This window comes from Castor canadensis, chromosome 4, assembly GCF_047511655.1.
Source record: "Castor canadensis chromosome 4, mCasCan1.hap1v2, whole genome shotgun sequence".
Classification (NCBI taxonomy): domain Eukaryota; kingdom Metazoa; phylum Chordata; class Mammalia; order Rodentia; family Castoridae; genus Castor; species Castor canadensis.
The window spans coordinates 90,784,063-90,803,031 of record NC_133389.1 but is presented as its reverse complement, the minus strand read 5'-3'; the positions used below and the strand labels follow the sequence as shown (position 1 = coordinate 90,803,031).

The following is an 18,969-nucleotide window of genomic DNA, read 5'->3' as shown; positions in this document are numbered from 1 at the left end:
TCGGATGTAAAAGTCTGATTAGATAGCAGAGCATTTCTTCTCTCGCTGTGGGGAAGGAAGTGGCAGAAATCCCAGGCCACAGCTCCCTGGGGAAGGGGTGAAGCTCCCCAGAGCCTGTACTTTCATGACTCCTTGGTGGCTACCAGCTCCTCAAGTGCATGTTGTGAGTGATGGAGATGGGTTCAAATATGAGGGGCAGAAAGTCTTGAAGATTCCCTTAAGAGAGTCTGGTCACATTCATATGAAGCTGGAGGTTGCTGGCAGTCAGGTCTCCACTCCACACAGCTGCAGGGTATGTCTAACACAGGGTGTGTGCACTGGAGTGCCACAGTCTTGATGGCTTCATTCCTTTCAGCTCTGTCCCCTCTCCCTTGACAAGAGCAACCTTTACAAGAGAGCTCGGCTTCGGGGCTGTCTGGTTGCTCATTGCTTTGTGGACATGACCACTTTGTAGCATAATTGTTTGAGTTTCAGGGTTCATGTCTGTTGTCCATTGTTGAATCTAGCTCCTGCCTTATAGGCAGTGTTGAACTTTGTTGACCCTCTGCTGGCTTTTGGCTATGCTCAGGCATCTGCACATGGAGCTCCAGAAACCCCTTCTACATTGGTGGTCATCCTGGCCCAGGCTTGCTATTCTCTAAGCAGAACTCATTCTTAGTGTTGGAAAATATCTTAATGAAAATCCAATGGCTTGCTCTGTCTTTCCAGGGACTGTCTAAAGCAATCAGACTTTCTGTTGAGTTCATTCTAGAATTAGGATGTATTGTGATCAGTTCCAAGCCCAAAAAAATGAAGTTATTACTTGACACTCTTCACAAATTCCTTAAAGCTCATTTGAGCACCTCCACTTGGGTCATGTGCTAATGACTACTTGCAGTTATTCAGTAGCGAGAGCCACAAGGGGAAGTTGCCAGAGGTTAGGCCAGGTGAAGGGTCCTTCAGTGTACTCCTGATTCCCCCCTGCAATTTTGGCATTTTTCCCTTTCCATGTCATCAAGGAAATTAGAGAGAGGCAATTTATAAGTAAATGATACATCTTGGTTAAGGACTCCGAGTTAATCTGGAGCCCACTTGTATTTTCCTTGGTACACGAGGAAGAGAACAATATTAATATCCCACTTGTGCTCTAGGTTACCCACCTACTGGGCAGGCTACTCTCTAGTGTGATTCCAAGAGCATTTTAAACCACATAAATTGGGTGTATTGCTATGAACAAGGCCTCCAGTACTGCCAAAAAAAACCCCCAAAACTAGTAAGTAAAAGTTTCCTGTCTGACACACACAGTCCCCTGGACTAAGAGAAACCCCACCAGTTAGCAGCTATCGTCTGTTTGATTCCAGATCCTGGCGATGAGGTTCCCATGTTTCTCACTGTAATCAAGTGGGCATTCACACTTTTGACATGTGTAGCCCACCGTAGAAATGTTTGCTATTACCAATAACTCATATCAGACATTTTGAAGTCACAGTACAGCATGTGTAAAGCAGGTGGTCTTCCAGAATGGCCCATGGAGGGGAGCACTTTGCAGCTGAGCCTCGCCATAGCCCTCAAGTGGGTTCAGAGTGGGAGCGCCACCCAGATTTTTGTCTGTTACAGAGATTGAGCGGCTGTGCAAGATGTTATTGGCAATGAAAAGGCTTCCACTGCTGACTTAAAGAGAGCCCACAAAAACTCACGGGTGATGGTGGTGCATGCCTATAATCCTGGCTATTTGGGAGGCTGAGATCAGGAGGTTTGAGGCTAGCCTAGGAAAATAATTCATGAGGTTCCCTCTCCAAAATAACCAGAGCAAAACTGAACTGGAGGCATGGCTCAAGTGATAGAGCACGTGCTTTGCAACCATGAAGCTCTGAGTTCAAACTTCCATTCGGCAAAAATACAAACAAAACAAAACAAACAGTTAAGATAGTTTAAAAACAAGTTACCTTCTTTAATCTGCTTCTGTGAAATTTTGTATGCTTTGTTACCAATCACTCACTGCAAACTGATTTTATCGGGCATTTCACACTCAGGGCAGCCCCTGCAGGGATCAGCTGCTCAGGCCCCCAGGGGCTGTGAATTAATGATCTCTGAGAAGGCCCAGGACTCTTACACCACACACCTGTGCCCAAGAAAGATGCAGCCCACACTGTGCAGCTGGCATTTGCCTCTGTCTGGACCAGCAAAAGCAACAGCAGGGACACTTGGAGCAACTCCTGTCACAGACAGAAAGGTCAGGGATTTAACGGACTGCATTTTGTCTGGTGCAGCCTGGGGACTGGAGGGAGGACATACAAACATTAGGAAGCCTATGCTTCTCTAGTGCCCTGTACCCTGTGCTTGTCTTTCTGCTCCTCCCTCTTTTTTTTTTTCTTATTCAGTACTGGGTGTTGAACTCGGGGTCTTGCACTTGCTAGGCAAATGCCGTACTTCTTGAGCCACATCTTCAGCCCTTTTGACTTTAGTTATTCTTTTAGATAGGGTTTTGCTTTTATTTTGCCCAGGGCTAGCCTCTTAGTAGCTGGAATCACAGACATGCTCCATCATGCCTGACTTACTTGTTGAGATGTGGTCTCGCTAACTTTTTTGCTCAGGCTGGCCTCGAACTGTGATCCTCCCGATCTCTGCCTCCTGGGTACTTAGGATTACAGGCATGAGCTACCATGGCCGGCTCTGCTCCTCAGTCTTTATAGCAAACAAGGACCAGTGATGCTCTAGTGTTTACAAATTTCAGTTCTACCTACATAAATTGGCCAGTGAGGCTTATTCTCAGTCTCAACTCTTAGATCATAGAAAATGAACTATGCTCGATTCACTTTAGGTTAAGTGCTCTCCTTGTAGCTAGGAGCAGGGCATACAGTACATGACTTTCTGGGGCCTGTTCCTGGACCTTGTAGATGCCATTGCAAACAATGTCCAGAGAAGGGACATTGTGGTAGCTGAATGGAAGCCCATCTAGGTGACTTGCATGCTTCTGCCCACACCTCTCTCTCTCTCCACAGGGCACACCGGTAACACCTGGGCCCAGGGCAAGCTGCTTCAGAGCTTTGCTGACACGGAGGTGGGGTTGGGGTTCTTTTGTTAAAGCATGGTCATAGCTCATTAAATTTGGCTTTGCTTGGAGAGCTACCTTTATTGAATTAAATCAAGGACATTTTGAAGCTGGATATTGCTTTGGTATAGAATTAGGCAAAAGTGGCACCCCCATTGACTTGCCTCCAATTTTTGAATAAGGATAAAATGTTTTAATTATAATCATGGCACCTATGTTTGTAGACATCTACTGTTTAACCTCACATCATTTATTTCTGTTTTCCTAAACAGCTATATCGATGTCTAACTTTATACTCTGGTGGGCAAAAGATTCTTTTCTAGTTATGTTTGCAGTGGTGCATGCATTGAATAGCACCACTCATTACCTTTTCATGGGAAGAATTTGGGTCACAGTTTCACTTGGAAAGTTTGACATAGTTCTGGTTTCTAAATTCAAAAAGTCTCTGAAGTCATTTGATTGACAGTTGTTTACAGTTTATTCTGATGTTGACCCATGGAACTTCTGACCACACTGGAAAGAAAGTTGTTGCAGGTGGAGTTTGGAAATCTGGAATTCTCTACTTTTTTTTTTAATTCTCGAATTTTACAAGGATAGTAATTTTATTCTTTTGGAACTTCTTTACTGTTGTTTAAAAGTCCATATCAAGTGTACTGATTGATGCACAAATGAGAGACATTATCCATGAGGTTTTAAAATATTCTGAATGATATTTTCTTTCTTTTTAGCTGTCTCCGTTATGAGGTACAGCGCCTCTGCTTTTGGGTTTGCAGTAAGTAATCTGACATGTACTTTCATGAAGTTTGCACGTTTTTTTTTTTTACTGAGCCAATGAATCTCACCCGGAGCCTCAAGCAAGAGGGTGGGTGGCATATGAGAGCCTAGCGTGAGAAACACACCTTTTTTGGCAACAGTTTCTATAAAAAATGTGGTTTAATAGAATTTAACTGCAACAAGAGTATTTTATTTCTCAGACACCGACGTTTTAGCCCTTTTTTTTGTTTCTAGGTTGTGTGCAGCCCTGGCACACAACTGGAGTGATGCATTTGCTGGTGTAGACAGGTGTTGGGAGTTAAGATCGGGCTCTCACCTTAGGATAAGTCATAATGTAGCCTGACTCAGGGTGCATGGCTTCCTGGACTCCTCCTGCTGGAATCTGGTCAAAGAAAGAAGGTCTCTCATGGGGGGTATGTTGGAAAACTGAGTGGCACTTCCCTTCACCCCTTCAAGAGAGTGCAGTGCTTGTATTTTTCTAGTGGAGAAGTGAGACATGGTGCAACAGCTTATAAGACAGTCCTTTCAACATCCCTCCTAGATAGATGTGGGGTTCCTGTACCTGAGGGTATGTGTACCTACTCCCAAACCCACATTTGCTCTTCATTGTAAGAACTTAATGTTTTTGGGGGGCATTGCAGCTTCTTTTCAGAATCTTACAAAGGATGTGATCTATCCAGAAAAGTTCACATCACATATGTAGCCAGACACACCACGTATACACATACCCAGAAACACACAACCTTTTCTCCTTTTTCTCTAGAAAGCGCTCCCATACCCACCCTCCCTTTTCCCTTCTCTCCTTGTTACTCTCTTGTCTTTCCGTCATTCAAACCAAAGCATTAAATTTTGTGTCCAATATCAAAAGTGTTTGTGGACTTACTGGATCCTGGGGTGACCCCCACTCTCTGCCCTGAATCCAGGTAAAATAGTCCCATTGAGTCCAGAAATACATCCCTTACCTCAAATCTTTTATAGATTGTGCATGAAAATGCTGAAATAACCTTGCCTGGCACAGGGACATCCACTCCACATATTTCAGAAGGGTTTACCTTCAACTCCTGCCCCATATCTCCAGAGCACTGGCAGCCAGGGGCACCACATGGCAGGGCCATGGTGCTGCTAGCAGGCTCCACCGAGAGTCGTGAGTGACTATGTTGAAACTTCCAGAAACCTCTTTGCTTATTCAGATATTTGTGGTGCAGTTGTCCTGTGTCTTCGTCATCATGCCGATTTGATCTGGAAAATCACTGATACTGTGTCTCCTCCTCCTAGTTTGATGCCATCTTGGATGTCCTGTCGTCGGCGATTGTCCTGTGGCGTTACAGCAATGCAGCTGCTGTGCACTCTGCCCATAGAGAGTACATGTAAGTGGAATCCCACCTTTTTCCAAGTTGTAGAAGCCTTGCAAGTGACGGCTGTGCAAGTAGGTCACCAGCATAAATCACCCTGTCGCTTTTGTCCCAGTGGTAAGAGGGTCCCAGGTTGCCTTCAATGGCAGCTGGTGCAATGTCAGCTTTGGGACGTGACTTTCTAATTCTGTCTGTTCCCTGCTCTGAAGTCTGGAGTTGATGTTTCCTTGTCCATCCTTCTGTTCATCTGTTTGCTTACCCATCTGTCTATCCATCATCCATCCTCTCTGTTACTGGAGTCTTCAGCCTTTTGGATTTCTATCCTTTTTTTTTTCTCTAAGGAAGATGCATTCATCACTGTCACTTACAGAAGACATCTTGAGGGCATGCTCAGTTGTTCCACTGGCTTTCTAACCTTGTCTGTTTTAGAGGATGTTGCTTCATCCTGTGAATGAATACTTTGACTTTGAGAGATTTGTGTTTGTGACCATAAAACACACATCTTTCCCAGCTTCTATCTCATTACAGCATCCGTATCCTCCAGGGTAACGGCACAAGTGCCAGAGCCTGCCTGCCTGCCCGCCCGCCCGCCCTCCCGCCCTCCTTCCTTCCTCCCTCCCTCCCTCCCTCCGTCCCTGCCTTCCTTCCTTCCTCCCTCCCTCCCTCCCTCCCTCCCTGCCTGCCTGCCTGCCTGCCTTCCTTCCTTCCTCTATCCCTTCCTCCCTCTCTCCCTCCCTCCCTGCCTGCCTGCCTGCCTTCCTCCCTCCATCCCTTCCTCCCTCTCTCCTTCTTCCCTCCCTCCATCCCTTCCCTCCTTTCCCTCATCCCTCCTTCTTTCCAGCCTTCCCTTCTCAGGGTATCATATATGCTAGACAAGTGCTGTATCACTCATCTCTATCCCCAGCCTCCAGAGTCAGATTTCTCGGTTTTGAAGACCACTGCTTGGTGTCACTGGGTCTGCTTCATACCTCATTACCTTATCTGGAAAAGCAGGAAAACAAATTCCTCCTTCACAGGATTATTGTGATGGATACGCATACACTTGCATACACATATATATTAACTTATGTATGTATACGTTTGCATATATATACACGTGTATATATATATATGCATGTATGTGTGTGTGTGTGTGTGTGTGTGTGTCGGGGCATGCATTTTTACCCTACCTTTGTAGCTTTTGGCTGGTTGAACACAAATGAGCAAATGCCCCTGCTGTGGTTGGTGGTAGTGCCCAAAGAGAAGGTACTCTTGAATAGAATGTTAAGCCCTATTCAATATACAAAAGTTGAGGTGTCTCTTTGGTGCCAGGAAATTTAGGCAGTAATGTGTTTGAGATTGAATGTCCTGAAATAGCAAACTTCTAAAAGATGACATGATGACACCAAATATTCACTTCATTGCTGGCTTTAGGTAATACACAAAAATTTCTTTTACCTGTTAAGTATTTATTTTGATGTGCACTAGCTCTTTTAAGAAATAGAAAATATCAAATTTGTGATATCACAGATGGTATCATTTTTAGCAAAGTTAATCTTAAAACATGAGTTAATTTGTGGCTGAAAAAATTACAAAATAATAAGAGCAAATTAACTTTGTAAAATTTCCAGCTATAGTTACATTGTGATGAAGCTAAAGTATCCACCCAACCTGTGATATAGGTATTTGAGGAATTCAATAAAACAATCCAGATAGTGCAATTTAGAGAGGTGCTCCTATTTCAGGAGCAGCCACCATCTTGTCAGAAGAGCATGGACTCGTTTGTTCCATATGTGGACTATTCATATGCTTGCCTTTAGTGCAGTTATCATGTGATGTGTGGTTTGTTTGAACTGAGAGGCATTGCAAGTGTAAAATACACATCAGATTCCAAAGACTTAGTAAGAAAAATGCTGATTTAAGAAATATCGATGGCATATTAATATTGGAATATTTTAGGAATCCCTATTAAAGCTAATTTTTCTTTACTTTATAAATGTGGCTTCTAGAAATTTAAAATTACCCATGTGCCTGGCATTATATCTTTGTATATTGGAAATATATATTGTGTAAAAATTCTAAGGAGAAAGCTCTTCCCTCTGCCTTTTATAATTTTAGAGTTAATAATTCAGAATAATTCAAGAAGGAATTGAGTTCAGGGTTGCCCAATTTCTCTGTTTCAATTTGCTTTTTTATCTGATTTACTTTCTGCCAAAATGATGTTTGTACATACTAGTCATAAAGCCGTCAATTCCGGTGGCTTTTCTGTGGTGTTGAGATCTCTGTGAACATTTACCGGTTGATCTGGAGGTGTGCCCAGACCAAGATTGATGACAATGAATGTCTTTGGTTTTACTGTTTTTAATGATCCCCAAATAGGTGCCATAAGAAAACATCACTATTGTCCCAAAGGCCAAGCTTTGATAATTCCTGGGTGGTATTTCATGGTTCATGGAATGGCAGTAATGAATTTACTTGGAGATTCCTAATCTGAGGATTAAAATGGTACAGTCCTCTGTACTGTTGGTTTTAGTCTAAAGGGTCCCCTCCTTTTGTTTGTGAGGTAGTTTCATTATATAGCTCCAGTTGGCCTCAAACGCAAGATCCTCCTCGGCCTGCTAAGTGCTGGGACTACAGGTGTGCATTACCATGACCGTAAATTAAAATGTCATGAGATCATTGTTTTATGTTTGCATATCAATGGATTCTGAGGGGGTATAACTAAAAAAAACATTGGTTTCCAGTTAACTCCTGGAGAATAATATTAGAGGGAATTGAGAGCTATCCAACTAGTCCTTACTTAAGTTGTCTTATTTTTCTTAATCAAACCTACAGCCTTCAAGTGAAATCTTTGAGTTTAAAATTGTCAGTGCAAAGAGGGAAGAAGCTCTCTGAGACCTTGGCACCTGGTACATATCCCGACAGTAGATGGAGCGTTTGATGCTCAGAGGAAGGGACGCTATGGCTTCTGTACCACTAAAGCCTTTAGTCCCAAAAGTTTTGCTGTATTTTAAAAATTTTGGTAAAAACCACAGCATAAAATTTATCATCTTGGCTATTTTTAAGTGCATAGTTCAGTAGTGTTAAGTATATTCACACATTGTGAAGCAGATAACCCAAACTTTTCATCATGTAAAACTGAAACTCTGTACACATTCGACAATTCCCCATTTGCCTCTCCCCACCCCAGCACAGGCAACACTACTCTATTTTCTGTTTCTATGAGCTTGACTGCTTTAGATAACTCATAAGTAGAATCATAAAGTTTTGTGTTTTTTGTGGCTGGCTTATTTCACTTACCAGACTGTCCTCAAGGCTTATCCGTCTTCTAGTGTGTAACACAATTTCCTTCTCTCTCTCTTGGGGTTTGAACTCAGGGCCTCTTGTTTGCTAGGCAGGTGCTCACCACTTGAGTCATGCCTGCAGGCTGGTTTTTTTTTGTAGGTAGGTTCTCGTGTTTTTTGCCCAGACTAACCTCAGCCTGAGATCCTGCTGCCTGTGCCTCTTGTGTAGTTGGGGGTTTCCGGAGTGTACCAATATGCCTGGTTTATTTGTTGAAATGAGGCTAACTTTTTGCCTAGGCTGGTGTTGACCCATAATCCTCCTGATTTCTGCCTCCAGAGTAGCTAGAATTTAGATGTGAGTTATGATACCCAGCCTCCACAATTTCCTTCTCTTTCTCTTCAGTACTGGGAGTTTGAACTCGGAACCTCAGGCTTGCTAGGCAGGTGCTCTATCACTTGAGTCACTCTGCCAGCCCAATTTTCTCCTCTTTAAAGGCTGAATAAGATTCCAGTGCAGGTACATAGCATAAATTTGGTGTATCCATTCATCCATTGATGGACCTTTTAAGTTGTTCTACCTCTTGGCTGTTGATAATGATGTTAATATGCATGTGTGTGCAAACATCTCTCTGAGAACCTACTTGAAATTCCTTTGGATATTTACCCAGAAGTAGGATTGCATGGCAGCAATGATTTTTAAAAAATTTTTATTTTATTCATATATGCATAAAATGTTTGGGTCATTTCTCACCCTTCCCCTATCCCCTTCCTTACCCCCCGCCCCCTCCCTCTCCCCCCCTACCCCCTCACTACCTGACAGAAACTATTTTGCCCTTATCTCTAATTTTGTTGAAGAGAGAGTATAAGCAATAATAGGAAGGAACAAGGGTTTTTGCTAGTTGAGATAAGGATAGCTATACAGGGAGTTGACTTGCATTGATTTCCTGTGCATGTGTGTTAACTTCTAAGTTAATTCCTCTTGAACTAACCTTTTCTCTAGTTCCTGGTCCCCTTCTCCTATTGGCCTCAGTTGCTTTAAAGTATCTGCTTTATTTTCTCTGCGTTGAGGGCAACAAATGCAATCTAGTTTTTTAGATGTCTTACCTATCCTCACCCCTCCCTTGTGTGTTCTCGCTTTATCATGTGATCAAAGTCCAATCCCCTTGTTGTGTTTGCCCTTGATCTAATGTCTGCATATGAGGGAGAACATACGATTTTTGGTCTTTTGGGCCAGGCTAACCTCACTCAGAATGATGTTCTCCAATTCCATCCATTTACCTGTGAATGATAACATTTTGTTCTTCTTCATGGCTGCATAAAATTCCATTGTGTATAAATACCATATTTTCTTAATCCATTCGTCAGTAGTGGGGCATCTTTGCTGTTACTGTAACTTGGCTATTGTGAATAGTGCTGCAATAAACATGGGTGTGCAGGTGCCTCTGGAGTAACCTGAGTCACATTCTTTTGGGTATATCCCCAAGAGTGGTATTGCTGGATCATATAGTAGATCAATGTTTAGCATTTAAGTAGCCTCCAAATTTTTTTTCCAGAGTAGTTGTACTAGTTTACATTCCCACCAACAGTGTAAGAGGGTTCCTTTTACCCCGCATCCTCGTCAACACCTGTTGTTGGTGGTGTTGCTAATGATGGCTATTCTAACAGGGGTGAGGTGGAATCTTAGCGTGGTTTTAATTTGCATTTTCTTTACTGCTAGAGATGGTGAGCATTTTTTCATGTGTTTTTTGGCCATTTGAATTTCTTCTTTTGAGAAAGTTCTGTTTACTTCACTTGCCCATTTATTTATTGGTTCATTAATTTTAGGAGAATTTAGTTTTTCAAGTTCCCTATATATTCTGGTTATCAGTCCTGTGTCTGATGTGTAGCTGGCAAATGTTTTCTCCCACTCTGGGTGTCTCTTCAGTTTAGAGACCATTTCTTTTGATGAACAGAAGCTTTTTAGTTTTATGAAGTCCCATTTATCTATGCTATCTCTTAGTTGCTGAGCTGCTGGGGTTCCATTGAGAAAGTTCTTGCCTATACCTATTAATTCCAGAGTATTTCCTACTCTTTCCTGTACCACTTCAGAGTTTGGGGTCTGATATTAAGATCCTTGATCCATTTTGAGTTAATCTTGGTATAGGGTGATATACATGGATCTAGTTTCAGTTTTTTGCAGACTGCTAACCAGTTTTACCAGCAGTTTTTGTTGAAGAGGCTGCTATTTCTCCATCGTATATTTTTAGTGCCTTTGTCAAAGACAAGCTGGTTATAGTTGTGTGGCTTCATATCTGGGTCTTCTATTCTGTTCCACTGATCTTCATGTCTGTTTTTTTTGCCAGTACCATGCTGTTTTTATTGTTATTGCTTTGTAATATAGTTTGAAGTCGGGTATCGTGATACCTCCAGCATTGTTCTTTTGACTGAGTATTGCCTTGGCTATTTGCCGCTTGTGTTTCCATATAAATTTAACGGTAGATTTTTCAATCTCTTTAATGAATGTCATTGGAATTTTGATGGGAATTGCATTAAACATGTAGATTACTTTTGGGAGCATCGACATTTTTACTATGTTGATTCTACCAATCCGTGAGCATGGGAGATCTCTCCACTTTCTATAGTCTTCCTCAATCTCTTTCTTCAGAAGTTTATAGTTTTCCTTGTAGAGGTCTTTCACATCCTTTGTTAGGTTTACACCTAAGTATTTGATTTTTTTTGAGGCTATTGTAAATGGAGTTGTTTTCATATATTCTTTCTCAGTTTGTTCATTATTAGTATGTAGAAAAGCTAATGATCTTTGTAGGTTGATTTTGTATCCTGCCATCTTGTTATAGCTGTTGATGGTGTCTAGGAGTTTTTTGGGTCTTTAAGGTATAGGATCATGTCGTCTGCAAATAGGGATATTTTGACAGTTTCTTTACCTATTTGTATTCCTTTTATTCCTTCTTCTTGCCTAATTGCTCTGCCTAGGAATTCCAGTACTATGTTGAATAGGAGTGGGATAGTGGGCATCCTTGTCTGGTTCCTGATTTTAGAGGGAGTGGTTTCAGTTTTTCTCCATTAAGTATAATGTTGGCTGTAGGTTTGTCATATATAGCTTTTATAATGTTGAGGTACTTTCCTTCTATTCCTAGTTTTCTTTTCTTTTCTTTTTTATTCATATGTGCATACAATGTTTGGGTCATTTCTCCACCCTTTCCCCCAACCCCCTCGCTACCAGCAGAAACTATTTTGCCCTTATTTCTAATTTTGTTGTAGAGAGAGTATAAGCAATAATCGGAAGGAACAAGGGTTTTTGCTGGTTGAGATAAGGATAGCTATACAGTGCATTGACTCACACTGATTTCCTGTGCGTGGGTGTTACCTTCTAGGTTAATTCTTTTTGATCTAACCTTTTCTCTAGTTCCTGGTCCCCTTTTCCTATTGGCCTCAGTTGCTTTTAAGGTACCTGAGTGGGTGGTAAGAGAGGGGGTGGGGGCAGGGGGGAGAAATGAACGAAGGCTTGTATGCACATATGAATAATAAAAGAAAAATGAAAAAAAAAAGGTATCTGCTTTAGTTTCTCTGTGTTAAGGGCAACAAATGCTAGCTAATTTTTTAGGTGTCTTACTTATCCTCACCCCTCCCTTGTGTGCTCTTGCTTTTATCATGTGCTCAAAGTCCAATCCCATTGTTGTGTTTGCCCTTGATCTAATGTCCACATATGAGGGAGAACATATGATTTTTGGTCTTTTGGGGCAGGCTAAACTCACTCAGAATGATGTTCTCCAATTCCATCCATTTACCACCAAATGATAACATTTCGTTCTTCTTCATGGCTGCATAAAATTCCATTGTGTATAGATACCACATTTTCTTAATCCATTCGTCAGTGGTGGGGCATCTTGGCTGTTTCCATAACTTGGCTATTGTGAATAGTGCCACAATAAACATGGGTGTGCAGGTGCCTCTGGAGTAACCTGTGTCACAGTCTTTTGGGTATATCCCCAAGAGTGGTATTGCTGGATCAAATGGTAGATCAATGTCCAGAGTGGTTGTACTAGTTTACATTCCCACCAACAGTGTAAGAGGGTTCCTTTTTCCCCGCATCCTCGCCAACACCTGTTGTTGGTGGTGTTGCTGATGATGGCTATTCTAACAGGGGTGAGGTGGAATCTTAGCGTGGTTTTAATTTGCATTTCCTTTATTGCTAGAGATGGTGAGCATTTCTTCATGTGTTTTTTGGCCATTTGAATTTCTTCTTTTGAGAAAATTCTGTTTACTTCACTTGCCCATTTCTTTATTGGTTCATTAGTTTTGGGAGAATTTAGTTTTTCAAGTTCCTTATATATTCTGGTTATCAGTCCTTTGTCTGATGTGTAGCTGGCAAATATTTTCTCCCACTCTGTGGGTGTTCTCTTCAGTTTAGAGACCATTTCTTTTGATGAACAGAAGCTTTTTAGTTTTATGAGGTCCCATTTATCTATGCTATCTTAGTGCTGTGCTGCTGGGGTTCCATTGAGAAAGTTCTTACCTATACCTACTAACTCAGAGTAGTTCCTACTCTTTCCTGTATCAACTTTAGAGTTTGTGGTCTGATATTAAGATCCTTGATCCATTTTAAGTTAATCTTGGTATAGGGTGATATACATGGATCTAGTTTCAGTTTTTTGCAGACTGCTAACCTGTTTTCCCAGCAGTTTTTGTTGAAGAGGCTGCTATTTCTCCATCACATATTTTTAGTGCCTTTGTCAAAGACAAGTTGGTTATAATTGTGTGGCTTCATATCTAGGTCCTGTATTCTGTTCCACCGGACTTCATGTCTGTTTTTTTGCCAGTACCATGCTGTTTTTGTCGTTATTGCTTTGTAATGTAGTTTGAAGTCGGGTATCGTGATACCTCCAGCATTGTTCTTTTGACTGAGTATTGCCTTGGCTATTTGTGGCCTCTTGTGTTTCCATATAAATTTTACAGTAGATTTTTCAGTCTCCTTATTGAATGTCATTGGAATTTTGATGGGAATTGCATTAAACATGTGGATTATTTTTGGAGTATAGCCATTTTTACTATGTTAGTTCTACCAATCCATGAGCATGGGAGATCTCTCCACTTTCTATAGTCTTCCTCAATCTCTTTCTTCAGAAGTATATAGTTTTCCTTGTAGAGGTTATTCACATCTTTTGTTAGGTTTACACCTAGGTATTTGATTTTTTTTGAGGCTATTGTAAATGGTATTATTTTCATATATTCTTTCTCAGTTTGTTCATTATTAGTGTATAGAAATGCTAATGAGTTTTCTATGTTGATTTTATATCCTGCCATCTTGTTATAGCTGTTGATGGTGTCTAGAAGCTTCTGAGTAGAGTTTTTTGGGTCTTTAAGGTATAGGATCATGTCGTCTGCAAATAGGGATATTGTGACAGTTTTTTTACCTACTTGTATTCCTTTTACTCCTTCTTCTTGCCTAATTGCTCTGACTAGGAATTCCAGTACTATGTTGAATAGGAGTGGAGATAGTGGGCATCCTTGTCTGGTTCCTGATTTTAGAGGGAATGGTTTCAGTTTTTCTCCATTAAGTATAATGCTGGCTGTAGGTTTGTCATATATAGCTTTTATAATGTTGAGGTACTTTCCTTCTATTCCTAGTTTTCTTAGAGCTTTTATCATGAAATGGTGTTGGATCTTATCAAAGGCTTTTTCTGCATCTATTGAGATGATCAAGTGGTTTTTGTCTTTGCTTCTGTTAATGTGGTTTATTACGTTTATTGATTTTCCTATGTTGAACCACCCCTGCATTCTTGGGATGAAGCCTACTTGGTCATGGTGAATAATCTTTTTGATGTGTTGTTGAATTCGGTTTGCCATTATTTTATTGAGGATTTTTGTGTCAGTGTTCATTAAGGAGATTGGCCTATAGTTCTCCTTTTTGGAGGTGTCTTTGCCTGGTTTTGGGATAAGTGTAATACTGGCTTCATAAAATGTGTTAGGCAGTTTTCCTTCCCTTTCTATTTCATGGAACAGTTTAAGGAGCATTGGTATCAATGATTTCTTTTTTCTTTTGAGAAGCTCCAGATTGTATCAATCACTTTTCTGTGAACAATAGATATGGTGGAGGCAGGTTTACTCATGGTTGGTGTTTTCAACATGTGAGTATCATAGAAGGAAGAAGTCCCATGCATTTGTAAGGAAGGAGTCTATGAATATGCCAGAATATTCAAAGTGGGCAAGGTGAACTGATGGACAATGATTAAGGAATAGTCATCCTAGAAGTTTGATGAGGTCAGCAGTTGTTTGTGTGATTTGTTAAAAACCAAGATTTCATAGATGTCTCATTTATGGGTGAAGATTTATAGGGGGTGTGGGAAGGCATGTTAAGATGAGGGATTTGCATGAGGCCAGGTATTAGATGTATGTTCCATCTGGAATAGAAGTTACCTGGAGTGTTTTCAGAATTTTGGGAGCAGATGAAGGTTGTGAAGCAGGTATTCCTGTTATCAGTAAATGAAGGAGAGGGGCCAGGGTGTTGAAGGACAGTGAAAAGGAGGACAGTAGAGGATTTCCAAGATGGCAGATAGAGGTAGGAAGCAGAAAGCGAGCCTACTATAGTGAAATCTTGGAGAGACGCTGGAGACACACTTTGCAGGCATTATCACTGAGAAGAGGCATAACTTTGACCCCTCCACACCTCCAGACAGCGCAGAGAACCTCCACTTCACATTAAATGGAGAAACCAGGAGGACCCCCCGGGCTGCCAGTTGTCCGCGCCCAGACGGCTTGGGAAGACGCAGACCAGGTGAGCTTTGTGGTACCGTGGTACTCCCACAGACAAGCCTGGGCCAGAGCAGCATAGCCCCCTGGATAGACTGACCTCCACCCAGGGAAAAAAGAGAAACTGAGTAATAAGCAATAAGAACAATTAAGACACGCAGGAAAGAGGGTGGGACACACTGAGTGCCAAAGATTGGGGGAAGGGAATCCTTCCTGGGACTGTAAATAAACAAGCCAGGCAGGCCAGAGAGGCTCTGGTGGGAGCAGGAGCGGGGCATGTGCCCAGCAATGAGGAGCGGGAAAGCTGGTGAGAGTGGCGGATGGAGGACAACTACACAGGAGAGGAGGGAAGACCCACTTCCCACGTGAACTGTAAACAAACATGGCGGCTGGTAGGAGCAGCAGCACTGCCTAGTAATCGGAGCAGGAAAGCTTGTGAAAGTGGCGGTGGGAGGAAAACTCCACAGGAGAAGGGGGAAGACCCACCTCCCACATGAACTGTAAATAAACACGCAGGCCTGACAACGTGGGTGCAGTGTCACCTTTCCCAGTGCTTGGAAAGGGGAAAGCCTGTAGCAGAGGCTCCTGCACAGGAGAACTCTGAACAAACAAAGCCTGCGGGGCCAGGTGAGTGCTAAGCTCACCCCAGAGATCTGCATAAATAATGCCTCCAGCAACAGCAGGCTGACAGCAGTGGGCAGGCAAGCCACAGCTGCAGATACCATACTCAGAACTGTCTCCAGACTCTTTTTTTTTTTTCTTTTTCTCCCTACCTTTGATGAGAGAACAACCAAATTACACCTGCAAGTGGAAAAACTTACTGAAACTGTATTGCATTTGAACTTGGGACACTTGGTGGGTTTTGTGTGTGTGTGTGTGTGTGTGTGTGTGTGTGTGTGTGTGTGTGTAGTTTTCTATTTTATGCATCCCCTTTGATGAGACAACTACAGAACAACATCTGAGGCACCATCTCCAGGATTGGAGACTGAGATGGACACCCAAATTATTAAGACTGAAACTTCATTGCATTTGACCTTGGAGGTTTTTTGGTTTTTTGGTTCTTTGGTTTTTTTTTTTTAATTTTCTATTTTCCATTTTATTTTAATTCATATTTATATATAGATATTTCTTTCATTCACTTATTTTTTATTTTTATTCTTTATTTTTGATTTTCAATCCTCTCTCTGTCTCTCTAATGTCTGTTCAGCTTACTGTCAATTAGTACACTAATGCTCCCTGTTTATACTTTGAAACTTTCTTGTCTGATACCTTGTTCTGCTTTCTCCCTCTTGTCTGTGTATTTGTTTTCCCCTTTTCTTTAACTTCGTGCTTTCCATCTCAGCTCACCCTTCCATTCTAAATATTACCATTGTTATTATTACAAGCTATAAAATACTTAATTGCACACAGTACAGGGACAGTAACAACACCAAAGACAATGATGGGAAGACAGAAAAAAACAGGGAAACCAGTTTCCCCGCAGCAAAAAATTAGTACAGGAACCAAAGGGGAATGAAGAAAACAGAAACTCAGATCCAGACTCCAACAAAATGAAGATAAACTATGCCAAAGGACCCAATGAAGCCCACAAGAATAATTTAAAAGAAGACATACTACAGGTACTCAATGAGAATTTTATAGAGATGATACTAGATAGGGTCAACCAAAATGTACAGGAGACACTCAAGAAATTCCAAGACAACAAAAACAGAGAATTTGAAAAAGCAAAAGAAGAAATGAAGGAAACCATAGAAGCACCGTATAAACACCAAAGTGAAACAGAGAACATGATGAATAAACGGATAAATGAACTCAGGACAAAAATAGACAACATTAAAGAGGAAACCACCCAGGATATGGAAAACCTCAGAAAAAAGAATGAAACAGAACTGCAAAACAAAACGGAAGGCCAATCCAGCAGAATAGAACAAACAGAAGACAGAATCTCAGAACTTGAAGATAAAATGGTAATTAAAAGAAAAACTGAAGAACTATTAATTAAACAACTCAAGACCTGTGAAAAGAAAATGCAAGAACTCACCAACTCCATCAAAAGACCAAACATGAGAATCATGGGCATCGAAGAAGAAGAGGTGCAAGCGAAGGGAATGCGTAATCTATTCAACAAAATAATATTGGAAAATTTCCCAAATCTAGAGAAAGATATTCCCATACAGATGCAAGAGGCCTCCAGGACACCAAAGAGACCAGATCAAAATAGAACTACTCCACGACATATCATCATTAAAACAAGTTCAGAAACTAAGGAAAGAATATTGAAGGCTGTAAGAGAGAAAAAACAAGTAACATACAAAGGTAAACCCATCAAAATCACAGCAGACTTCTCAACAGAAACATTAAAAGCAAGAAGAGCATGGGGTGAGATCTTCCAGGTACTGAATGAAAATAACTTCAACCCCAGGATACTCTACCCAGCAAAACTATCATTCAAAATAGATGGAGCAATAAAAGTCTTCCATGATAAGCAGAAACTAAAACAATACGTGACTACAAAGCCACCACTACAAAGGATTCTTCAAGGGATTCTGCTGAAATCAATGAAATAGAAACCAAAAAAACCATACAAAGAATTAATGAAACAAAAAGTTGGTTCTTTGAAAAAATAAACAAGATCGATAGACCCCTGGCAAACCTGACTAAAATGAGGAGAGAAAAAACCCAAATTAGTAGAATCAAGAATGCAAAAGGGGAGACAACAACAAACATCATGGAAGTCCAGGAAATCATCAGAGACTACTTTGAGAACCTATATTCAAATAAATTTGAAAATCTAAAAGAAATGGACAGATTTCTAGATATATATGATCATCCAAAACTGAACCAAGAGGAAATTAATCACCTGAATAGACCTATAACACAAAATGAAATTGAAACAGCAATCAAGAGTCTCTCCAAAAAGAAAAGTCCAGGACCTGATGGATTCTCTGCTGAATTCTATCAACCTTTAAGGAAGAACTGATACCAACCCTCCTTAAACTGTTCCACGAAATAGAAAGGGAAGGAAAACTGCCTAACACATTTTATGAAGCCAGTATTACACTTATCCCAAAACCAGGCAAAGACACCTCCAAAAAGGAGAACTATAGGCCAATCTCCTTAATGAACATTGACGCAAAAGTCCTCAACAAAATAATGGCAAACCTAATTCAACAACACATCAAAAAGATTATTCACCATGACCAAGTAGGCTTCATCCCAGGGATGCAGGGGTGGTTCAACATATGACAATCAATAAATGTAATAAACCACATTAACAGAAGCAAAGACAAAAACCACTTGATCATCTCAATAGATGCAGAAAAAGCCTTTGATAAGATCCAACACCATTTCATGATAAAAGCTCTAAGAAAACTAGGAATAGAAGGAAAGTACCTCAACATTATAAAAGCTATATATGACAAACCTACAGCCAGCATTATACTTAATGGAGAAAAATTAAAACCATTCCCTCTAAAATCAGGAACCAGATCCTATTCAACATAGTACTGGAATTCCTAGGCAGAGCAATTAGGCAAGAAGAAGGAATAAAAGGAATACAAATAGGTAAAGAAACTGTCAAAATATCCCTATTTGCAGACGACATGATCCTATACCTTAAAGACCCAAAAAACTCTACTCAGAAGCTTCTAGACATCATCAATAGCTATAGCAAGGTAGCAGGATATAAAATCAACATAGAAAAATCATTAGCATTTCTATACACTAATAATGAACAAACTGAAAATGAATGTATGAAAACAATTCCATTTTTTCAAATGGAATTTTTCTCAAAAAATATCAA

At 40.8% G+C, this 18,969-nt stretch overlaps 1 protein-coding gene across 1 annotated transcript in view; it reads left to right on the top strand.

The window, feature by feature from the left end:
* The window catches only part of Tmem163 (transmembrane protein 163), a 221,037-nt gene that overhangs the window by 121,340 nt on the left and 80,728 nt on the right, over nt 1-18,969 (top strand). The window contains exons 3-4 of the mRNA XM_074070617.1: nt 3,760-3,803; nt 5,081-5,172. Coding sequence (XP_073926718.1) covers nt 3,760-3,803; nt 5,081-5,172 — 136 coding nt within the window. The remainder of the gene's footprint in view (nt 1-3,759; nt 3,804-5,080; nt 5,173-18,969) is intronic.